The 26,525-nt window shown below is 37.6% G+C and overlaps 3 protein-coding genes across 3 annotated transcripts in view; 2 read left to right on the forward strand and 1 right to left on the reverse strand.

Annotated features, from left to right (window-relative positions):
* LOC140156780 (28S rRNA (cytosine-C(5))-methyltransferase-like) overlaps positions 1-26,525 on the forward strand; it is a 351,435-nt gene that overhangs the window by 235,654 nt on the left and 89,256 nt on the right. The gene's annotated exons all lie outside the window — the stretch shown is intronic.
* LOC140156779 (NAD kinase-like) overlaps positions 13,994-26,525 on the forward strand; it is a 62,196-nt gene continuing 49,664 nt past the window's right edge. The window contains exon 1 of the mRNA XM_072179744.1: positions 13,994-14,079. The gene's annotated coding sequence lies outside the window, so the exon portion shown is untranslated. The remainder of the gene's footprint in view (positions 14,080-26,525) is intronic.
* On the reverse strand, positions 24,948-25,544 carry LOC140157663 (uncharacterized). The gene has a single exon (XM_072180903.1). It carries the CDS (start codon positions 25,542-25,544, stop codon positions 24,948-24,950), a length of 597 nt encoding a protein of 198 aa, XP_072037004.1.

A 26,525-nucleotide genomic window follows, 5' to 3' on the forward strand; every position in this document is an offset into this window, starting at 1 on the left:
CCTATACAATATCGTGTCATAATGGATGGGCTGGCCAATATTTTGAGTAGTGGATGCCGGCGCAGCCGGTATCCACTACGATAATGTTCGTGATGGTTTCGTTCATTTAAAACAACGGGGATGTCCTCACAAAAGTAACTTTATTTTTGTCTGAAAAAGGCAGTTTTCTCGCAAAATTACATTAAAACTGAATAAGAATGAGAATAAAAGATAGGATTTTGTCTTTTGCCTATCCAATATCGTGTCATAATGGATGGGCTGGCCAATATTTTTATCGTAGTCCGCCGGCATCCACTACTCAAAATATTGGCCAGCCCATCCATTATGACACGATATTGTGTAGGCAAAAGACAAAATCCTCTCATTTATTCTCTAATTGAATTGGTGGTGTGCGCCCTAAAACTTTTTAAAAAGTTTTTAACGGATGCTTCATGGAAGCTGTTAAAGTTGCAAAATAAGCAGATTTGCAGAACACTGATTATAAAAAAACAAAAACATGGTAGCTATAATGCATCATTAAAAATAACAAGGAATTCATTGCAAAATGGTGCAAGTTTTGCCAAAGTAGGCTATCAAGTAAACAAAACAAGCCCAAATACATATAGCGGCCGTTAGTTTTTCATAGACAAACTCTTCTACAAACTTTTGTGAAGTTGAAGTTTGCAACTTACCGATCACTTACGTGTGGTTTAGCAGGAGACCCACTTACGTAGTGTAGGAGATTATACTCACAACAGAATAACACATTTCCGTGAATGCTGGACGGTTCGCACCCTTTCAATTTAGGACCCGTGCACTTTCGCCCCCTTTCTATTTCGCACCCGTGCACTTTCGCCCCCTTTTTATACCGCGTGTATTGTGCTGCTGTTGATTGATGCACGATCGATTGCTTGAACTCCCGGCGGTGCGGCGTAGTATGTTTATAGTGGGGCCGTCGGGCATGCACTTATTAAGTCATGATAAACCCGGGAAGGAAGGAAAGAAAGGATATTTTAAATAACAAAATAGAGGAACGATTTTTTTTTTCTCAGTATATATTACAGGCCAGATATTTTAGCAGCAGGCTTACCCAAAATAATGAAATAATTAGAATTCAATGATAAAAATAGTAATAATAATAAATAGTAATAATAATAAATTTATATTTAATTATTAATTATAATATGTATAAAAACAGGGAAAATTTGTTCCAACTGACGTCCAAAGGATGGATCCAAAAGGATACAAGTGTCAACAAGCAATGGATAAAATTAAAAACAATGAAAGTATGACACAACATCCAATGGAGGAGTAACACAAAACATATAAACAAAGTTATAGTAATTTAATAATATAATATGATGATGATAATAATAATAATAATATGATAATAATAATAATAATAATAATAATAATAACAATAATAATAATAATCATAATAATAATAATAATAATAATGATAATAATATAAACAAAGTTAATTTTATAATAAAAATATGATAATAATAATAATATGATGATGATAATAATAAGAAGAAGAATAATAACAATGATAAATAATAACAATGATAATAATAATAATAATGATAATAATAATAATATTCAGTAATAAGGTGTGCCGTGGTGTTTAAATCAATCTTCATAATTAGTCCGTGATTGACAGGCAAGTTACAGAAATTTAAAAAAAAACGAATTATGATAACTGTCAATCATTTACAAATCAGAATCAGATTGCACAATTTTTTCAGAAATAATTATGATGTATATATTTAGAGTTGTGGTGTTTGCTAGAAGTCAATGAAGAAATATGATGTACACGCATATAGGCCTAATAGGCAAAAATCTAGGAAAGAATGACATAGAGAAACGAAACATAAACATGATATAATAAAGAAAGAAACATAATAATACTAATAAAAACAAGGAAGCAATTATATAAAAGGGCATTTCGTGATCCACAGCATCATCCCCTCAAAAAAGTTGAGATTTTTATACCACTGGAAACCTCTGGCTACATAATGTTTATGTCCAAAAAAAATCTTGCAGATTAATTCGTCTAGCAAAAATTTTCGTCAATTTTGAATTACGTTCTGTACTAGCTGTATGCTTTCTAGCAACGGTTTTTAGCTTGTCCAAAATTGGATAAAATCAAGTTGATTACCGTTATGAGTGGGAATTTTGTAACAGCTCTAGAGGCGAGAGATTGCATTAGGGCTTTAGCGGTTTACCGATCTTTCTAGCCCTGCGGGGCCTATATAAAATAAACTCACTTGGAGTGTTTAGTCGTCGTATGGGAGTCTCCGGCCTCGCTGTTTTTAGTGTTAATTTACAATTTTTAGTCTGCTGACGCAGACATTTTTACTAAAAGACAGTGAAGTGTTCAATTGGTTGAGTAAAAGATTGATTTGGAAATTTGGAAAGAATTTGAATGTTTTGAAAGATTCCGAAACAAAATAGGCTTTAAAGCCTGAAATATTTAGATGGTTTATTTAAATAAAGACAATTTTATATGCATGTCTGAAGTAATACCACTAAGTTTCGAGAGATATGAGTAGTATTAGATCTCTTCAACATGGCCATATAAAGCTATACTACTATTCTAATTCAGAGATAAAAGTAGTATATTTTGGGAAACACGTAGGCCTATAGTTTCCTTAGACACGTTGAGAAAGTAGTGTTTTGATATGTATAATATATGTATCATAAAATGTTTCGTTTTTATTAGTTTCACAAGGTGAGACATATTTCGGATATTTTCTTTCATATTTATATCCCTTTGTGGTTTTGATTTTGGACTTGATTCAGGTTCTGACCAAGGGTCCGTTATTCTCTTAATTTAATTTTAATTGAAATTACAACAGTGGCCTGTGGAGCAGTGTAATACACATAGTCATGCCTAACTCGCAAACGCAAAATCGGAATCAACTGAAATTTTGGGAATAAGATTTTTTCAAGCATATCTACCATGTCTACTGAAAAATGTATGTCATAAAAAGATGATACTAGGATCACGAAATACTCCTTTAAGATAGATGTCATTTATGCATCGGACCCCTATAGCCTGATCATGCAAACGAAAAAAGAAAGAAAGGAAAGAAAGAAAAGGAAAGAAAAAACAAAATCCAAAGAAATTAAGATGAACTGAACAAATCTAATTGATAGAAATAAATTAATTGTTTAAAACTGTTTATTATGTGCAGCAACATCCAAAAACAAAACAGGTTTCAAAAGACAAAGCAGCTTTCTTGATTAAAAAAAAAGAATAAAAAAGGCACTATAAAAACGAAAAAAAGAAAGAAAAAGAAAAGAAAAATAAAGAAAGAAATTCATCTCCTTTACATGATCTTTATTTTCTAAGAAATAGATGCTATATTACATTATTGGCATCTTCGAGTTCAAACATACCGCCTTAAAATTGTCGGCATATTAGCGGATTAAGATACCACGTAAGAGAAAAATAAAGAAAGAAAGTCATCCCCTTTACACGATCTTTTTATTAAAGCCTTAAGGGGGTACTACACCCATTGCATTTTTTTTCGGTTTTTTGCATTTTGTGAAGAAATGAGAAAAAAAAATGGACAAAGTGGTATGCAAAATGAAGGGGCAAATCTTCTCGTTATATTGGTGGCATCGGTATGAATGTAGCTTACATGCTTTTGAAGATAGAAGCCAAAAGGAGGTACATCACTCATGCTTTAAATTCACTTCATTTTGGAAAGCTTGCTATCAACGGATTTCGTTAAAATTTTGGATACGTGTTGCCAACGCATTAGAGAAATAATGTTGATATGTAAAATGGGAATAAGTGGTTCCTGATGGCTTCATGAACTTGGTGATTTTCAGAGCTCCACATCTATCAAAAACGAACTGGTTAAAATGCTTCTATTTTCAATGTTGAGCTATATTTTGTATTTGTAACTATAGCAAAAATAACAATTTCTCGATCATGAGAGGATGTACCTTCTGTGTCAGCGTACTTTTCATAGAATAACACGATCGCGCGACCTGCATGACCGAATCTTGACCTTGCCTAGCAACGATCGTGTGATTGGTCAATTCTCAAAAGCTGTGTTTGCGCCGTAAGCGCCGGTATTTGCGTAGTACGCTCGGCGCAAATAACTGTGCGTACCCAAGTTGGCTCTCATGATCGAGAATTTAATATTTTGGCTATAGCGACATTATTTCACTGAAACTTACTTAAGCCATAGGTAACAGGTTACCACAACCATACTACAGCAATGTTGAAAAAAATTGCATTTCTCGTCACCTATACCCACCATATTCAATAAGACTCGTAAGCTTAGATTTGCTAATTTTGGTAACTATTTTGTCGTTATTTTCTAATCCATTTCAACTAGGAACTCCAAAATTGATACAGTGATATAATATTTTAAGTGGATTCATATTTGTTGTGTCTTACCTATCATTGTCGCTATCCAAGGCAAAATAAAGCAAATATATTCCATAGAATTCTGCACTCGCCACGGTATCCGAATTTTGACACGCGAATTTTGACATCACCCGTGCGTTATAATTACTTTTTATATATAACGAGCTGTCTCCGGGCTGGTTATAACCAGTTGCCGTGTTTTATGCATGTATATATTTAGGTATTTTTAAGCTATTCTGGCGTATGGGGCAATCCCAATACGGAGCCATGGAGTATGAAAAAAAAAATTGGACAAGCCAAGACGGGCCGGGGAAAGGAATTTGGGAAAATTGGGCAGATCGAAGGGGGGAAAGCGATATTTGGTGCACATTAAATGGGACACGACTGATTTTTGAATAACACGCACTTTTGGAAGTCACGTCACGGGTAGGCCTATGCCTAAATTTCCTGCATGTTATCCGGCACGCTACGTAGGCCCTACGCTCGCATTTAGACATTCCCATCTATACAATTTTAAAGGCCTATCCAGTAATCCCAGCAAAGTGTGAAAAATTAAAATTAATTATAATGTCTAAAAGTGAAGGATACCCCAGGTAAGTCATTTAAATTGTCATGTGGTATTATTGAAATGTAATATTTGGCACATAGGATCCTATCAGGAGTAGGCCAATTGATGTAAGTGGCCTATTATAGGCTTAGCTAGTAATCAGATTCGTGTAAAATGTCTGATGATTTTTTTCTCGGGATGAGATTTTGTCTTTAGTAGGCCTACTCGGTGTTTGGCTAATAAACCACTAATACTGTAAACAACAAACAGGGACAACAAAGGCGATTATGGCCGGGGAAGGGAAGGGGAATGCAAGAGGTAAGAAATTTCAGTTTGTAGGCCTACACCATTTGGAAATCCCCCATGAGCCCCTTATCATGCTTATTGAATATTTTAGTAGTGTTATGACCCCGGGCTAACTTTTATTTTTCCGTGTTATGTACGCCTAATTATTAAATTGCGGAATTGTAGGCCTATACTCGTGCTTTACACCGATGATTCAGTTTATATTATCGCAACTCGCCATCTGGGGCGGTGAATTGCTTTCCCCATGCCAACAAATCTTTGCCCTCCCACTTTGACATGCCAACCCCTCTATCGACATACCAAAACATTATCCCCCTACACCTACATGGCAGCCGGTATTCAGTTTTAGGCAGCAGGCCGAGAAGGGGCAAGCCGCAAGTTTTGGCACGTAGGCGAGTATATTATTGCAAAAGCCAAGTATTAATATACCCGGGGTATAATAGGTCTACTATTATTTAATATGTTCACGTTCTCTACTTACTTTATTAGGGCCCATTTAAAATGTCTAAAATTGCGGAATTGTTAAAATGTCTTAAATTGCGGAATTGAGCAAATTTCTCATACGTCCAGTGCCGTAGACCCATACATAAGGGGGCAATGGGGAAGCTACCCCACCCCTGTGGGAAGTCCGCCCCCCTTGGATGCGGTCGCCCTGAAGAATTTTATTAGGGTCTTTTTGTACTTTTGAGCCTATTTTGTTTCGTCACAAATTCCCCCTTGAATGAGGGTTTCCCCTTTCACTCCTTTGCCCCCCCCCTTAAAAATTCCTAGCTACGCCCATGACCCCCCCCCCCATGACGCCACTTCACGGGGAGGGGAAGAGGCACAACATACATTTCTTGATTTTATCAGGGATTTTACCAAGAGAAGGTGCTAGGCATACATGCTCACGTTTGAATCTGGCAACACGAGAACTTTGAACTTCTGCGGTAGTCTTGTAGCCGTCCGGCCCTGTTCAGTTTTATACACGCATTTGAATAGGAATTGTTTTGCGCACTTACTTAATGTTTATGGAGCACATTTTCTTCATTAGTTTGTCAAGTTGATGTCAAATGTTCTATTCTATATTATTTGGCAATAGTGTTTTTTTGCCTACAGTATGTCCAAACATGGTCCAATGTTGTAATTTGTTGTTTTTGATCGCAAAGGCCGGATATTTTTATTCCCGATTTAACTGTGCACCCGCCCGAGGGCTTCGCAAGGGTGCAGAATTCGGCGAAAGTTTGACGGTAATTTTGCCTTTTTTGACACTAAAACGCATTCGATCCTTAATTTTATTTCAACAAAATTTTTGATTAGGTAGCATAATGAGGCGGCTACAAACTTGTTTACCAAATCTTAAAGAATTATTCTCAAATGTCTGACCTGTGTATTTCCTATTGGTAATACAAATTGACGTGTCAGCCCTAGTAGGCAGGTCGTATTTTGGACCGGTAGCGAGTCTAATACGTACTGTATGTAAATATCGATGAATGTTAGAAACGGCAGAACCCGGTTGTGAAGAAGACTACGTGGATTGTATAAGCGTCCTTACCAACCAGCCAACTTTAAGACAAATGGGTGAAAAAGGACACTCTTTCGCGATGTTTTTTCATATTTTTTTTTATTTCACATGATTCGTGCATATATCGCCTAGCTATATATGAAAAAATATTTTTTTAGACCAATCAAACCAATATATGGGTGTAGTACGCCCTTAATGTACGATTTCCGTCAAATTTTGATTTTGTTATTCTTTATTCAAGTAATGTGAAATAATATCTTTCTTCTTTCTTTCTTGCACTAACTGACGAGAAGGGTTGCTGTCCATTTTAGGTTGAAATAACAAGGTAAAGTAAAAGAAACTCCACTGGTTATTTTGACCATTTAACACGCAGTTCTATGGGAGGACATATTATCATAATTTTTAAATTATGATAATATGTCGAACTTTGCTCTGTTGACCTACAAAGACAACAAATTGGCTGATTCCATTTAGGTGCAAGTTGGGGCATGTGTAAACATTACAAATATGCCAAAAAAAATCTTGTTTGAAAAAAATGAACCAATTTCATATTATAAGATCGTACATTATGGCTTTAATATCTAAGAAATAGATGCTATTACATTATTGACATCTTCGAGTTCCGCTTTAAAATCCCGCCTGAATTGTCGGCATATTTAGCGGATTAAGATACCACGTAAGATGTGCCGTGGTGTTAATAAAGCATTGTCATAATGAGTCCGTGATTGACAGGCCAGTAAACAAAATGAATCATGAACATATAAATGTCAATCATTTACAATGCAGAATTGGATAGCATTTTTTCCACAAATAATTATATTTCTTAAAACCATATTTATACAGGGTTACCCTTCAGATAAATCTGCTATTACAGGGGCCCTGTGTCATAAAAACAATATACATAACAATTTGTAGAATTATACATAGGCCCTATATATGTAAGAATTAAAATTAATTATTAATATTTTGTGTGGTGCTTATGCAGGTTGCCTCACTGTATTGAGTTTATTATATTGTTGTTATAATATGGTTGATATGTTTATGTTGATATGGTGGTTGAAGTTAAATATTTTATGCTATGTTGTTTTAAATTTGTATATATGTATTATTGCAGGGCCCAGGTAAGACCAGCGGTTAGCTGATTCAGGCCTACCCTGAATAAAGATTATAAGTAATAATAATAAAAATAAAAAGAATTTTTTAAAAACATAAACATCAAAAAATCATACATCAAGTATATCAAAATTCATTAAAAGTCATAAAGTATTCACATTTCTTTGTTTTATACAATTTACGTAACACTTGTAGAAATATATATATTAAATTAATTAAGAACACAGACAAAATACATCATTCATTAAAAGACATAAAAGTTAAAACATTTGGTTCATTATTTACATTTCTTATTAAAACGAACAGAAAACTTTCCTGATTAATAATATTTTATATTTGGCAAAGAATATGGATGCAATTGTAATATTTCTCAATGTGCAATCGTAACATATTGTTCGTAAATAAATATCTTTGTATGCATGTATTTCTTGACAAGTTTACCGGCGCGGGGCCCGGGGGCTTGTCAAGCAATCGATCGTACGTCACTAGGCATATGGCACTTTTGCGTGTCTGTTTACGGTACCATTGATTGAACCAACACCATACCCGGCGCTTTCGCGTAAGTCAATTCATTACATAATGGGTTGAAGGAGTCACACCTTATACAGTCACGCGGCCGAGTGTCCCGGGGACTTGTCAAGCAATCGATCCGGTACGGGTGTGTTCTGGGACGAATAATGCGTGCTACTGCCTAGTCACCGTAGGCTAGTAGGCTACCATTGCATTAAGTGAACCCATGTTACACCGGCGCTTTTGCGTAGGTGGCAGCTAATGATTGCGGTGAAGAAAGGTGGCGAAAGTCAGCACAGCATTATCGCAAAGCTGCTACAGGAGTTTGTTTTGCATGTGCGCATTTGTCTTTGAGAAATTTGCCAAATATTTTTTTCCATTAGTTTCATGTCAAAGAAGATCAATTCGGCAACATAAAGATGGGATAAAATTATAAATTATAATTTTTGGCCATATCAATATTAGGCCCTATAGGCCTATAAATTTTGTAAGGCAAATAATTTAAACAAATAAATAAATAACTAATAACTAATAAGGTAACATAATTCTAATAATAATAATAATATAACAATAATAATAATAATAATAATAATAATAATAATAATAATAATAATAATAATAATAATAATAATGATAATAATAATAATAATGATAATAATAATAATAATAATAATAATAATAATGATAATAATAATAATAATAATAATAATAATAATAATAATAATAATAATAATAATAATAATAATAAATAGGCCTAAAATAAAATAAAATTAAATTAAATTAAATAGGCCTATTAAGTAAAATAAAATAACAAGTCAAAAACAAAATGAATACCAATCTTCAGTCGAAGCCCATTTAATATATTGTAATAATATAGGCCTATTACATTCAATGAACCGGAGAGTCCATCAACATCCCGGGTCAACATACTATTTGCTTTTGTACACGCTGGACCCAGCACTGCAAACACAGACAATCAACACTCAACAGTCAACCAATACTATACACATACAACACCCCACTGTACCGCCGGTCAATCATCAATCAACAGCAGCACATTACCCGCGGTTTAAAAGGGGGCGAAAGTGCACAGGTGCGAAATTGAAAGGGGCGAAAGTGCACGGGTCCGAAATTGAAAGGGTGCGAAGTGTCCTGTTTCCATTTCCGTGTTTGTAATGCCTGATAGTGAGCGAAAGACACAGAGTCAGAGAAGTTCATCATGTATTAAAGTTCAATTGTTTCCATGGTTATCAAGTGTGTTGCTATGAGGATGCATAGCCTTGAAACCTTGCTTGTGTTCATGCACGGTCGACATCGTTCTGTGCTCGCTCTTGCTTTTTGTTGTGAAAATTCACTCACCATCGCAATTTGTCAGCCAAATTCTTATCAGTTTACCAACAAGATACCTCATCTCCTCTGATTGTTTATTCTCGTGAAAATCGCCGGATTGAAGTCAGTTTTTTTTTCACCAGTCTTTTCACCTCACTGGTGATCAAGTTCCATCCCAAGTGAACCTGTGGAATTCTGCAACCCAGGATGTATTTTTCCCGCGGTAGGCAGTGACAAAGGAGGATTACTGCACTCATCAATATGACATTTTCCTGATGTGTGATCTTCTGCAAAGTGTTTATCAATTTACATCTTGCATGCTAGTTGCACCAGGAGCTGCACCTGGAGTTTTATATTCTGCTTTTCATGGTGAGATCGTTTAATTTTTCTCATCTTCACCCATTGACAATTGAATTTTTTGGATGCCAACTTCCTACCCTAGCCATTGTTTATGGTCAGCAACTTTGACTTTAATAATCACCCATGTCATACAGTGACAGCCACAAAAAAGATGGCTCATTCATTTCAGGCTTCCCTGTCAGTGTGCCTGTTAGTTCTATGCTCGCTCTATATATCCACTGGCCTTCACAGCCGTTCCAAAAGTATCTTGGAAGAATTTAGCCATGTAAATTCATGCAACAACAGTGCTATTAAATATAACAATTCTACCTACATCCAGAAGAAAGTTTCATGCCCAAACTTAATTACTTACTGGATCAAGATCTCTGGTCTAAATTATGATGACTGCGCTCAGACGGTGTCCACCATCAAATCCGAGTCAGTGTACAACAAGGTCATTAATGCTACCAGTGCTCTTTGCTACAAACCAATGAAACTAAAAACTAATTTCAACATTAGAGATAAAACTGGATATTTTATGGTCCTGTTGCTCCTTGCTGGAGACACAGAAGTCAATCCCGGGCCACGCCCCATTAAGTATCCGTGCTTAGTTTGCCAAAAACCAGCCAAGTGGGGCCAGAACTGCCTGCAATGTGACCAGTGTAATGGCTGGTATCACATAGAGTGTATGGAAATGCCAATTGAGATGTATGAAATCCATGCTCACTCAAGTATTTACGTGGATCTGCTGCCAATGTGGTCTTCCTAATATTAGTCCATCAATATTTCACTCATTGTCTGGATTGTCTTTGTCCAACTCCTTCAGCAGCCTTGACGATTCAGCTATGTTCCACCCAGAAGAGCTAGGTCCACCCCTTGCAACCTCCTCTCCTACTCTGAGCTCCAAGCAGAAGAAAGGGAAAAGAGTTAATGGTGAACCCCCGAGTCAGACAGCTGATACACAAAGCAAAACTCCCAAACGCAAAGAGACCAAAAACAACAACAAGTCACGTAATATCAAAGTTATTGTAGTTAACTGTGATGGACTCTACACTAAAGTCCCAGATCTCCAGGCTTTAATCGATATCCATAGACCAGATGTTATCATCGGTACCGAGTCACATCTTAATAGTACCATTCTTACCCCTGAGATCACCCCGCCAGGTTTTACCACATTTAGAAGAGACAGGTCACATAGTAAAAAAGGCGGTGTATTTATTATGGTCCAAGAAAATCTAGTGGCCACAGAATGCACTATTTTAGCTGAAGAGGCCGAACTCCTAATGTTGGAACTCCATCTAGCCGGCCAAAACCTCCTCTTGTGGTGGGCTCATTTTACCGCCCCCCAAAATCTGCTGCCAGTAATCTCGAGGAATTATCAACCTGCTTGACAGCCATTGAAGCAAAGTTGAAGAAGCAGCTATTATAATTGGAGGCGACTTCAACCTGGCTGATATTAACTGGGATAACCGAACTGTTAAGCAATATGCTATTGAACCTACGAAATGCGCTAAACTGCTTGACATTTGCAACGACCACTTTTTTGATCAGATGGTGTTAGAACCCACACGAATATCAGGGGCTACACGGAACATACTTGATCTTGTGCTAACCTCCCATCCCAGTTTCATCAGCGGATGTCGCGTGTCAGCAGGAATCAGCGACCATGAGATGGTCTCCTTTAGTGTGAACTTAAAGCCAAAAATAAACAAGAAAGTGCCCAGGAAAATCTTCATGTATGGCAAAGCTAATATGGATGGTCTTCGGTCAGATCTTTTGAGCTTCCAGCAAGATTTCTTGAATGGTAATCCTGAAAACTGTTCGGTCCAAGACAACTGGGACAGATTCAAGAACAATATCAGTTGCTTGATGGATCAATATATTCCATCCAAGATGTCCAGGACTTCGCAGTCAAATCCATGGATCACTAATGAAATCAAGAGAAAATCTAAAAGGAAACAGAGATTGTATAACAAGGCATCCCGCTCAGGCAATGAAACCGATTGGCGCGAATACAAGGAATTCCAGAAAACTGTGAGGAAGTCGGTTCGCCATAACTATTGGGAGTATCAGAACAAAATGTTCAATGACACCGACGATAAGAACAACAAGTCATTCTGGAGATTTATTCGTTCGAAAAGGCAGGACACTACTAACATCACATCTTTGAAAGATGGCTCCAGTGTTATTTCTAGTGCCAAGGGCAAAGCCACTTCGTTCAATAATCAGTTCAAATCTGTATTTACTCAAGAAGACAAATGTAACATTCCAGTGCTAGGTAAGCCTGTGGCTCCTCCCATGGACCGCATTATTGTGACATCAGATGGAGTCTTGAAACTTCTCCAGTCTCTCCAAGTCCGGAAAGCAACTGGACCCGACATGATACCTGCTCGGATCCTGAGGGATTGTGCTACAGAAATTTCACCCATATTAACCTTCATATTCCAGCAATCTTTAGACACGGGTGTAGTCCCTTCTGATTGGTTGGTCGCCAACATTGTGCCAATCTACAAAAAGGGTGACAGGAGCGTTCCATCAAATTACCGCCCGGTTTCGATCACTGCCATATGCAGCAAGCTTATTGAACATATCATACATAGTCAAATTATGAATCATTATGACAAGCACCAGATTTTATCAGACTTCCAGCACGGCTTCCGTTCAGGTAGATCCTGTGAGTCACAACTGATTACAACAACTCAAGATCTTGCAAAGGCCATGAACGATCGGCAACAGGTAGATGCAGTGGTATTGGATTTCAGTAAAGCCTTTGATCGCGTCCCCCACCAGAGATTGCTTGTAAAACTCCAGCACTATGGGATGAATGCATCATTGCTCAATTGGATCCAAAACTTCCTCACTAAAAGATCTCAACGGGTTGTCATTGATGGCCAGTCATCTGAATACGTCGATGTCACTTCAGGAGTCCCTCAGGGGACGGTCCTTGGGCCACTACTCTTCTTATCATTTATCAACGATATTCCATCTGGGATTTCATCTAAGCTTCGTCTCTTCGCGGATGATTGCCTTTTATATAGACCTGTGTCCAGCCTTAGCGATTGCGATCTTCTCCAACAAGACTTAAACCGTCTGGACCAGTGGTCATCCAAGTGGCAGATGAAGTTTAATGTGGACAAATGCCACATTCTGAGATTCTCCCTCCTTCGAAACAACACCATCAGTGAATACCACCTGGGAGGAAACCAGCTCTCATCAGTCAATGAATATCCTTACCTGGGCCTCACATTAACATCAAACCTTTCCTGGCAAGCGCATATATCGAACGCCACCAAAAAGGCAAATAAGATCTTAGGCCTGCTCAGACGCAACCTCAGAGGCTGTCCACAAAAACTCCGGCAGCAAGCCTACATCTCTCTCGTCCGCCCTCATCTAGAGTACACCAGCACAGTATGGAATCCTCACACCAAAAAAGACACTGACAGACTTGAAATGGTTCAACGCCGTGCTGCAAGATTCGTCCTTTCAAGATACCATCATCGGGACAGCGTGTCATCTATGCTCCACGAACTGCAGTGGGAATCCCTTGAGAACCGGCGCAAATCAGCATGCCTTATTCTGATGTTCAAAATCTTCACCAAGTCTGTGGCCATCAATGCAGATCATATCCTCATCCAGATGCCATCTTCAAACACCAGGTACTACCACCCTAACAAATTCCAGATCATTCCTGCTCAGTATTCAACTCTACCAGTACGCCTTTTTCCCCAGAACAATCACCTGGTGGAATACCCTCCCGCTTCAATCCTGACCTCTCCGTCAGTAGAGGCCTTCCGGGAGCAGTCTCAAATGCCATGTAAAGGCATGTTCATTTTTACTCGCACGGCGACTGTCAACTTGTAAATAAAGCACCTAGCACATTGGACTTTGCACCGTGCATGAGCATGACCAGTTTCCTTGACACTACATCCTTACTTATGGATCCTGTCGAGTATCGTCGTAGAAGTAGAAGTAGAAGTGCAAATGCTGACTTGTGTTGCAGGTTTTAGAATGAAACATTTGGGAGCAGACTGGGAGTAAAAGCCATTGACAAAACTGACAAAAGTGAGAGTACTACTATTAATATTTTGTTCTGGGTCTGATTATTCGGACTAGTGCCAGTAGTGGATATAGGTATGAACATGATGAAGGATTGAAGGTGAATTCAAATTTGCCATCGTCATCGACCAGGCATAGTCATACAGGGACCCCATACCGTAGTACTACTGCACAATCTGTTCCGTCTCAGTGCACAACGGTATTGGATATATAAAGTGGGAAAAAGCTAGTGCAACGCAATTGCATGAATTCAGTTAGAGTTTGCACTAAAACACTAAAAAATTATTGCACGTTCGCGTTCACCCCTACACGCTATGTAACAGCGAGCGTGATTGGTCGTTTATGCCCGGTATCCTGGATGTGCGATCATCGGGTAGGAAAAATGAAGGAAAATCATGTTTTTTAATAATGTTACTTGTAATTTTTTGTTCTTATTTTGATGTATACCTGGTCTCATGTACCCATACCTAGTGTATGGGTACATGGTATTACCAGGCATTCAAACAGGCACGGAGAGAGCTGTCAAAGAGTGTATATTTCAAAACATGATAACTACACCAGTTATAAAAATTCCTGTATACCTACCACTTTCAACTTGCATTAAAAGTCCTTATTCCATGTCTGAAAAATATGATCCCCAATTTGTACTCACTTTGTTCAAGAAAGTTTAAATATCCACAGTCAAATTTCAGCTGTATATGTTCAATGTATATACTCCAAAACATAACCCCAATGTCCCCAAATCATGATTTCCAATTATTACACCTCAATACAGCCCAAGGCAGTGCAAGCAATAAAAAAGTCACTGTGTGTCCACAGAGCATTTAATCCATAGCACCCCAATGTGTGCAGAAAGGCATGAAATGGCAACCCTTTCTAAATTGCCAACATGTTAACTCCTCATTGGTTAATGCTTGCATGCTTGAGTGGAGGGTATTTCAAGACATAGCATGCCATGCATGTGCAATGATGTGTGCAATATTGCATCATTATCTGGAACATGTGTGCATATTATCATCATATTGAGGCATAGTTCTTATTCTCTGCACTAGATGGTATTGAAGAATCAGCCAGTGCAAGGAATGAGATGGAAAAAAACATCCTATCCTGCATTTGGGAAGAAGCCATCTCCCAATGAGTGTGGTTGGGAGTTGATATGGCAATTGGGAGGCTTGGCCAAGCACATTGTCATAAAGGTCAGAACATGCTATGATAACATCTCTGATCAATTCATGAAAGTTGGACATTTAGGAAGCTGCTGCTAGACGTTACGCTTTTTGTATCTCTTTCCTTGTTGGAAAGGTATAACGTTGAGGAGATAGGAACATGTACCGTCATCCGGGACCTACTCTGCCATGTTTGGCTGAGTAACGGTACATGAACACGGTCTTTTGTGCCTATGTAAATTAGTCATTGTGTAAAGCTGTGTTTATACCAATGGGTTGCTCATCATCAGACTGAATCTTTACAAGTTATGTGTGCAATTCTAGAGAACGTTGACCGACAGAGGGTGTCAATATAGGCCTACGTGTCGCTTTTGAAAAACAGCGAGCGATTCATGCGCATGCTCAGCAGGCAAATCGACAGCGATTTAGTACACTGATCATGCGTGCGATTCAGATTTCTGCAAAAGCGATTGAGTATAAATGCATCTTTAGAAATGACTGGCGATTGTGTGTTCTCAAGTGGGTTTTATCATGTTAATTAGTGACCTGACACACATTTGTATTGATTCGATCAAGCATTGATTTTTTGTACTGGATCGTTCAAGCATCTCCAACAAATTTTTCAATGTAAGTGCCTCTGGCCCTAGTGGAAGTAAAAACGGATACTATGGCCAGAGTTCTAGGGCTAGCTGCTGCTGGGAATATTGACATGAAATTGTCATTTTGAAGGAACATACATGTTGAAAATGGATTCTATAAATTCTTCACCATGTGCTGGTCAAGCTTGAGCAAACATGAAATGGTAAGTGAAACATATTTGGGAGAAAATTACAGCTGTACATCAAAGGTGGCATGTTTTGGTAGTCCATTGGGAAAGTGAATTAGTATGATGTTCTGAACATAATTTTGATGAAATAAGAATCACAAAATGTTATGGTATGTATGAACGGGGTTCATTCATATATTTTCATGACTAAGTTCGGTTGTTTATGCCCTCGGGCTGCAAACGGCCCCTTGGGCATAAACAACCGTTAGTCATGAAAATATATGAATGAACCCCTATTAAATTTGTCATCATATTCGCTTCTTGTACTTCTTGTAGGTATCACACACAGGCAAACCTAAGTTAACACATTTGCTAGTCAGCCAAATTCGCCTAGTCTAGACCGGGGCCCAAACACAATACATATTTACATACAAATTTAAAAGAACAGATTGGAGTGCAGGCTGGTCAAAGTGGTCAAGCAAGGAAACCTGAGACATAAATATGTTTTCTATACTTCACTTGACCCATCATCAGTGCATGCCCAAACTCTGGTACAATGGGTTTTTAAATCATCAGTGCATGCCAAACTGTCCTTGAGAGAGTTCCTCAGCTACTGGGGTAGCGATAGGTTGCTTTTTGGGGTCCTGGACCCACCAAAATACAGTTCGGACCCCCTGTTTTGAAATTTTCTGCAAGTTCAGGGGTCCCTGCAGACCAGACCCCCAGTTTTTCAATCTAGCGCTATTGCAAACATACTATTTATACTGCATTTGTGCAACTTGGACTCACCAAACTCTACTCCGGACCCCCTACTTTTTTATTTTCTGCAAGTTCAGGGGTCCCTGCGTACACTGGAGTGTTTAGTTCTAGCGCTACCCCTGCTCAGCTACATCCTAATAGAGCCCAAAATGAGCCCACATATTGTGATGTTTCTTATTTGTGGAATAGATGTTAATAGAGGGAACTGTAACTCGGTATTACAGTTACTGGAACTAGGGTAGGGCATGGTCACTGTGGTGTATTTTAAACAAAGTGTCAAATTTTTGGTATTCGTTTATTATGTCCAAGTCACCCCGGAAAGAAAGCCAAACCCTGGGGTCACATTGGACACAGCCTACTTTTAAATTTTTAAGAGTGGGTTGATATCATAACTATCCAGGAAGGTTCTTGATTCACCTGTGTTCACTATCCAACCAACACAGGCTTGAGTTTCCACTCTTATGTTCCGGTGGAGTACCGAAAGTTTGACCACCACAAAAATCCTGTATTTTATGGGCCCAGCTAAAAAGTTATGAAAAACATATAAGATAACACATTACACTGGGAAACTTGAGTCATTTGTAATGTCCATACATTACCACATAAGAACATATAAAAATATTCTTAGAAATATTAAAAGGTAAAACAGCCTACATGAAATAATAGTTTTTCCTATGTGTGTCCAAAGTCACCCCACCGTCCAAAGTCACCCCGTTTTACAGTAAATAAAACTGCTGTCATCATGAGACTAAGATCTAGAAACACCACCATAAATTATGGCATAATGGCAATAGCCAATACCCGTATTTCGTCAAATAAACGCCCCCGGGGCGTTACATTTTCCCAAGGGGGGGCGTTTATTAGAGGTCATTTTTAGCACGACAATTCCCGTTAAAATCATTAGGTAAGCTTAAAAGTCACGCTAAAATGACGAACTATGACCTTTTGACACTGACTTTTGGTTCACTTCCGGGTTTCGGATGCAGATTTTCGCCATTTATTGACGCTATTATCAACCATGTGAGCAACTTGGTAAGCTTACTACACAAGATAGCATGGAAATATCGGAATTTTGAAACATCTTGGTTGAAAAAAAGTGGTGGGGGCGTTTATTTGAGGGGGGCGACTATTTGACGAAATGCGGTTTGAAAGCAAAACAGAAATGCCCTGTACGACAGTGCTGCAAATGCCCGTATTGAACGGAAAATTTTTGTTTTTTAATCTTTTTCGTACCGATTCAGAAAAAAAAAGAAAAAAAATATATTTCAAATGAATGTAAAAAAATTTGGGTTAAAAATGGAGAAGAAAAAGAAACCTGCCACCCCGAGTATTGAACCGGGTACCTCTTGCATAAGTTGCATAAAAGCATAACACGCTAACAACTGCGCCAATCAGGCCGCTACTACCATCTTGGATTTTTTAGAACTTTGTAGTATCTGAAGTCTCTTCAGCAGTTTGTGTGGTTTGCTCTTTTCACACAATGTGAATGACGCGAAACCAAACTATCTATTAAGGAGACTATAATAATCTATAAGCCTGTCCAGAATTCAAGAAATTGGTAGCCACCAAGGAAGCTATTTTTGTGTGAATTCTCCGATTTCTCCAGAAATACATCAACTTGGGGCGTCAAATTTCAGGATAGTAATGAGAAAAATACGATCTATTTTGTGATACCAAAAACTCATTAACAATGAAAAAAATCGGGGGGATGATGTTGTCGATCGGGTTACGGACCTTTAAGCTGCAGAGTGGATTAATGAAAATGTAGGCAAAATTTGCAATTAAGCTCATTAATATTCATAAATGCAGATAACATAACACAAAACTATACAGCACATCAAGCCACCATATCCTATCGGTACCAAGTGTGTAGTTATTGCATTGGAGCTGCAAGTGGATTAAGGAATTTGCTTCCGCCCTGACAGCCAAACAAAGTAAGAAAGAAACAAATTAAACAACCAGGCAACCAAATATAAGTGTGGGAGCCAAAAAGTAAAGAGAAAAGTACCCTTCTGACAGAAAAATGAAGTAAAAATATGGAAGGCAAAGATTGAGAAAAGATTCAAGGAGCCAGTTTCCACCCCGATCATGTGCCAAAATAGTGTAAATACCAAATTTTTGCGCACATACATGTATCAATGAAGTCCCTTTTTTGAAGCTCGAAGACTTTACAATTACATTGTACAATGTACAGTCTCTCTAAAAAACAAGCTATATAGTAGGCTATATATCCCAATATTGATACCTGGTCAAAATGATGCAACCACAATTTTTAGTCCCCCCCTTAGGATCTAGCCTAAGAACCAACCAATACAGTACTTTTACTGGAAATCATGAGACTAACAGCCACAGTGACATTCCCTCATTTCAAATATATAGTTTTGGTTTCTCTATTGTTCAGAAACCAAAAATCAAGGGATTAAAATGTGGAGATGAACTGGTATGCAATCATAACACTATTGTGCTGGGAGGACACAAGAGGGTATATATAATCAAAAGTATAATGGCCTATAACCATACGTATATAATAGCCTATTGTGCTAACATTTTCATTATCGATATCTATCACCGCTGAGCGACTTTTGCCGTAGGTGGCACACTTCAAGACACCATAAAATTACACCCGAGTTCGAGATTCGTTTGATAAGTTATGCATAGACATCGTTGAGACGTAGGCCTACATGTAGAAATCATGTGCATATATTGAGGGGTGGGGGGGTGTTTTGTTTATTTGTCTGAAATATAAACGATGCATGATGATGTAGATGATTTGATTATGAATTAGATTATTCCCCGGAAGCACAACCCATACCTCTTACCTATGTTCCCTCCGCCACCTATATATAACCTCCTCCTCCCTCCCCCCTCCCCACACTGATATCGACTCTTCTCTATTATTCCACTCCACTCTTGAGCCCCCCTCTCCCCTCCTTCCCTTCCCACTTCCAATGCTCTCTCCCTCTGTTTCTCTTTCTCCCTTACCCTTACCCCTTCCCCTCACACACACACACACACCCTCTTTCCCTGGCGATCTCTTCTATCTCTCTCTCTCTATTCTCCAATAAATAAATTGAATAAAAGTTAGTTTAAACCAGCTTTCTATGATATTGATCTTCCGTCATGCGACATGCACATAAATAGAGTTGTGCATAAAAGTGTTTATATCAATGAAGTCATAATCTGTCAAGTGGCTATTGTAATGTCTGTGGAAATATTTCGATGGTCTATATACTTTCAAAGTGAAATCAGCTTAGGCTAATTCAGTAGTCTCAAGTCAATGCTTTCAAACTAAATCAATGCTTTCAAATGTAGACTGCTTTGTTCGACTTCTCTGCTCGTGAATATTGCACTGCGAAATTTAAACATTTCTTTTGTATACTTAGAGTAGGTAACTTCAAATCAAATAATTTTACGATCCACACCACTTATAAGAAACTGAAACCAAAACCGAAACTGACTGACACAAATGTTCGGTTTTAAACAAAAGGTAGAAACAATGAGTTCGATATCTTATGATTCAAGTGGTTAGGCAGGACAATAGGAAACCACGTGACCAAAACCAAAACCAAAACTAAAACTATATATTTGAAATGAGGCATTGTTGATACTGAGATTTGTATAGGAATTTATAAAATTTGTTTGTTGTTGAGTATGATGAGGCTCATTGTCCTTGAAGTGATTGGAATAGGGCAAACTGTATTTCAGTAATGCACCAAGCAGGAAATCACAGGAAATGGTCTCAACCAAAAGATGAGCAAACATTCTATAACTTAGAAAGCACTTTAAAAAAAACCCTTACAGAGCCAATCATTGTAAATAACCATGAACAACAGTTTTTTCTGGAAATAGTCTATCAACTGTTCAATTTAACTGTTGAAATTTAAGCCCTAGTATGAAATAGCCAAACTGGATGGAGCAAGGCATTAACCCTATTCTATTACCCCCTATCAATTTCGTGCCATATGGCACGAAATGGCTTAATATGCATGTAAAAAAATTATTTGCACAAATAAGGTCTTATCTTTGGAACAGTTTTAATAATTTATCACTTCTCTATCAACAAAACACCTTTTTTTCCTAATATAACTACCATTAACACATCATAAAATGGTTAAAAATGTTGGAAACCTGCCTATTTTGACCGTGGAATTAGTAAACATGTGATCATACAGGGTGCATAAAAAATAAGTTAATTTGAAAATAATTTTTGGCAGCTTTTGGCTATTAAATGTTTTATATTTATCTCCAACAATTTTTTGAATGCAATATTCAGATTCCTCATGCAATTTCCTTTCAGATAATGTATACTGTTCTTGTGGTTGGGCCATAATGTTTTAATGATTTATTGTAACTTTGGCTCAAAATATAATAAGATACATAAGGAGACACATTATAGTTATACATTACAATAGGCTACAATTTCCTGAAAACACCAAAGGTCTAGCACACTTGGTTCGAAAGTTATGATGTTTTTAATTTTGATGTCTATTTTCTTATGTATTTTATTGTTTTTTACTCTTATTTTTTTTTTTTAACAGTTTTTTCTGGAAATAGCCTATCAACTGTTCAATTTAACTGTTGAAATTTAAGCCCTAGTATGAAATAGCCAAACTGGATGGAGCAAGGCATTAACCCTATTCTATTACCCCCTATCAATTTCGTGCCATATGGCACGAAATGGCTTAATATGCACGTAAAAAAAAATTTGCACAAATAAGGTCTTATCTTTGGAACAGTTTTGATAATTTATCACTTCTCTATCAACAAAACACCTTTTTTCCTAATATAACTACCATTAACACATCATAAAATGGTTAAAAATGTTGGAAACCTGCCTATTTTGACCGTGGAATTAGTAAACATGTGATCATACAGGGTGCACAAAAAATAAGTTAATTTGAAAATAATTTTTGGCAGCTTTTGGCTATTAAATGTTTTATATTTATCTCCAACAATTTTTTGAATGCAATATTCAGATTCCTCATGCAATTTCCTTTCAGATAATGTATACTTTTCTTGTGGTTGGGCCATAATGTTTTAATGATTTATTGTAACTTTGGCTCAAAATATAGTAAGATACATAAGGAGACACATTATAGTTATACATTACAATAGGCTACAATTTCCTGAAAACACCAAAGGTCTAGCACACTTGGTTCGAAAGTTATGATGTTTTTAATTTTGATGTCTATTTTCTTATGTATTTTATTGTTTTTTTACTCTTATTTTTTTTTTAACAGTTTTTTCTGGAAATAGTCTATCAACTGTTCAATTTAACTGTTGAAATTTAAGCCCTAGTATGAAATAGCCAAACTGGATGGAGCAAGGCATTAACCCTATTCTATTACCCCCTATCAATTTCGTGCCATATGGCACGAAATGGCTTAATATGCATGTAAAAAAATTATTTGCACAAATAAGGTCTTATCTTTGGAACAGTTTTGATAATTTATCACTTCTCTATCAACAAAACACCTTTTTTCCTAATATAACTACCATTAACACATCATAAAATGGTTAAAAATGTTGGAAACCTGCCTATTTTGACCGTGGAATTAGTAAACATGTGATCATACAGGGTGCACAAAAAATAAGTTAATTTGAAAATAATTTTTGGCAGCTTTTGGCTATTAAATGTTTTATATTTATCTCCAACAATTTTTGAATGCAATATTCAAATTCCTCATGCAATTTCCTTTCAGATAATGTATACTTTTCTTGTGGTTGGGCCATAATGTTTTAATGATTTATTGTAACTTTGGCTCAAAATATAATAAGATACATAAGGAGACACATTATAGTTATACATTACAATAGGCTACAATTTCCTGAAAACACCAACGGTCTAGCACACTTGGTTCGAAAGTTATGATGTTTTTAATTTTGATGTCTATTTTCTTATGTATTTTATTGTTTTTTACTCCATATTTGTACCTTTTTCTCAGTTTCAAATTTGCCGCCTTTGGCCCCCATGGACCAGATCGTGTCACATATCGTCAGCCTGCTACACTTATTGCCTAAGTCATTTTTACATGTTTCTCATAATTTGCAATTTTGATTTTCTGAGTAATAAACCCATAATTAATCAAATTTCCGGCCACATTTTTCCCCGGTGGGTTCAGTCTTCACTGACAATGTGTACGCATGATGGTTCCAATTAGGGGTACTTTTCAAGAAATGTCCGAATTTTCGAGGACAAAATTGTTCGCGATTGTCCAAATTAGGGGTGTTTTGGAGCAAAATTGTCCTTGAAATGGAAAATAGGGTGTATTTCTAGGACTTTCGTCCGCGTTTTACCACTACAGTTTTCGTTATTGTCCTCATTTCCCCATGAAATAGTGGGGAAATTCAAAAGCGTCCTTGAAATGGTAAAAATAGGGGTATTTATTTCGGAAAAATGTCCTCGATTCCTCGTAATAAGGGGGTGAAATGAAAATGCGTCCTCAAAATGATAAAAATAGGGGAGGTATTTGGGGGCAAATTGTCCTTGATTTCGCGCAAAATAGGGGGTAAAATTGCTGTAAATGTCCTCGATTCCCCGTGAAATAGGGGTCATTTTCAAATCCTGGAACGGTCATACGTCCTACCTTTAAATACAAACTGAACCCACCGGGCATTTTTCATTAACTTGTGGAATACATCTCTTTTATATTGAAGACTGCATTGTTCTAAGTTTTAAAACACTGCAAGAATATAAAAATTAAAATGAGGCTTAAAATGAGGCATCAACCAGTCCAGTAGGACAAGGGGTTGTGAAATGCCAATCAAAATTGTATGTTAACTTTAGGGAAAACTAGCGGGAGACCCGCGCTTCGCGCGGGTCCCCGCTAGTTGAGTAAACGGGAGCGGTTAGTAAACGGGAGTGTTTAGTAAACAGGAGTAAACGGTGATGATAATCATGCTGTCTTGGTGTAGATTATTCATCCAGCAATAATCAGATGTTGATAATCATGTTAGCTACTGTCATGTAAGAAGCTAAACTTTTATTTAAGTGAATATACAGATCTGTGATAATGTTCTTATACTCACTCAATCCCTCAGATTTATTTTGCAAATCTGTCACCCAATGACCCTTTTTTTCACCAGCTTACACCCAATAACCCTCCTTTTTTTTAATAGAAATTTACACCAAATCTGCAAATATTTTAGGCGCTTCGTGCGCATTGTGAACAAATTTAACATTTTTGTAGCAATTTCAGTTTCAAAAGGCAAATGTTCACAAAGCGACCCAGCCACCTTCCCCCCGGGCCTTCCCCGAGGTCAAAAACTGCATGTTTGGTTTCCCTTACGTTGTATATTCCTCTCCTCACCGAAGTATTTCTGAACACTCCCTTCATGGGGCTAATATGTCTGGGCCATGTACATTGTATTGATGTATTCATGAGCAGTGTTCGATTGACTTGGATTAGCATAGCAAAATGCTACTCACAATTTTGGAATTGCTACTCAAATCTGAAAATGAGTAGCAGTTTTTGCTACACACAAAAAAAAAATGAAAATTGAACACTGTTCATGAGCCTTTTACATGAGCCTTTTACTATGCGGGTAGCAGCTCTATAAGTCACCATGTCTCTCTGTTAGTCCGTTAGTAACAAACGCTAAAAAATCTGTCCGTTAGTAACAAATGCTAAAAAATGCTGTTACGTCAACGTCGTTTGTCGCATGGTTATGGTACTTGGTGAGGGGGAGGGCCTATACCGGCCCCATGAAATTTGGGAAAATAGAGGGAAGTTAAGGGAAATTTGGGAAAATGAGGGGAAATTGAGGGAAAATTGGGAACATTGAGGGAAGTTAAGGGAAATTGAAGAGAATTAAGGGAAATTGAGGGAAATTCAGGTGAATTAAGGGAAATTGACGAGAATTAAGGGAAATTTGGGAAAATAGAGGGAAGTTAAGGGAAATTTGGCAAAATGAGGGGAAATTGAGGGAAAATTGGGAACATTATACATACATACATACATACAAAATATTTTTATAACGCGCTTCTTACAGAGCGATCAGAGCGCAAAAAAAAAAATAAAACAAAAAATATCAACATTCTGGATACAAATGACACTTAAGCATTTTTTTGAAAGAGTGAAGTGATGAAGCCTCCCTGATGTTACGTGGGAGGCTGTTCCACAATGAAGGTGCCGCAACACAAAACGATTTGTCACCGATGCATTTTTTACCAACACGAGCTCTTAGTAATGTGGTGTCTTTGGAAGATCTTGTCCTACAACCAGTTGAAGGTATTTCTCTATGAGAGAGTAAAACACATAAATATTGGGGGCATTACCTTGTAAACATTTATAGACATACATGCAAATCTTGAACTTGATTCTATCACGGATAGGCAACCAATGGAGGTTATGCATTAGAGGCGATGGGCTTTCACGTCTACCAACTGAGTGAATCAGCTTGACAGCTTTATGCTGAAGTGATTGCAAGCGGTCAAGATCTCTAGCATTCGCACCATAGAGCAAGGCATTTCCATAGTCTAGCCGTGATAGAATCAGAGCTCGAACTACACTATGTTTGGTTTCTTTGTCCAGATATCTACTGATACGTCTTACGTTACGCAAATGAAAATTTAGTGAAGATATTAAACTGTTGATGTGTGGAGTCATGGACATATGCTTATCAAAAACAATTCCAAGATTGCGGACTGTATCTGAAGGAACAATGATGTTATTATCGACTTTGAGTGTCACTGGTGGTATTTTGTTCAGACTCTGATAAGTTCCAGCGATGAAAAATTCAGTTTTACCTGGGTTTAGTTTAAGTTTGTTGTTTCCCATTGAGGGAAGTTAAGGGAAATTGAAGAGAATTAAGGGAAAATTCAGGTGAATTAAGGGAAATTGACAAGAATTAAGGGAAATTTGGGGATTTAACACTTTTGATGTCAAGGCGCAATTTTGGGGAAATCGGTTTCCAAACACTTTTGATGTCAAGACGCTTTTTTCCCGAAAATCGTTTGGACATCAAAAGTGTCCGAAATCGGTTTCCGAACACTTTCGATGTCAAGACGCTTTTTTCTCCGAAAATCGTTTGGACATCAAAAGTGTCCGAAATCGGTTTCTGAACACTTTTGATGTCAAGACGCTTTTTTCCCGAAAATCGTTTGACATCAAAAGTGTTCGAATCGGTTTCAACACTTTGATGTCAAGACGCTTTTTCCCGAAATTGTTTGGACATCAAAAGTGTCCGGAATCGGTGTCCGAACACTTTTGATGTCAAGACGCTTTTTCCCGAAAATCGTTTGGACATCAAAAGTGTCCGGAATCGGTGTCCGAACACTTTTGATGTCAAGACGCTTTTTTCCCGAAAATCGTTTGGCCATCAAAAGTGTCCGGAATCGGTGTCCGAACACTTTTGATGTCAAGACGCTTTTTTCCTGAAAATCGCTTTGGACATCAAATGTGTCCAAATCGGCTTCCGAACACTTTTGATGTCAAGACGCTTTTTCCCGGAAAATTGTTTGGACATCAAGTGTCCGAAATCGGTTTCCGAACACTTTTGATGTCAAACGCTTTTTCCCCGAATATCGTTTGGACATCAAAAGCGTCCGGAATCGGTGTCCGAACACTTTCGATGTCAAGACGCTTTTCCCCCGACAATTGTTTGGAAATCAAAAGTGTCCGAAATCGGTTTCCGAACACTTTTGACGTCAAGACGTTTTTTTCCCGAAAATCGTTTGGACATCAAAAGTGTCCGAAATCGGTTTTTGAACACTTTTGATGTCAAGACGCTTTTTTCCCGAAAACTGTTTGGACAACACT

Source organism: Amphiura filiformis, chromosome 7 (assembly GCF_039555335.1).
Source record: "Amphiura filiformis chromosome 7, Afil_fr2py, whole genome shotgun sequence".
Lineage (NCBI taxonomy): Eukaryota > Metazoa > Echinodermata > Ophiuroidea > Amphilepidida > Amphiuridae > Amphiura > Amphiura filiformis.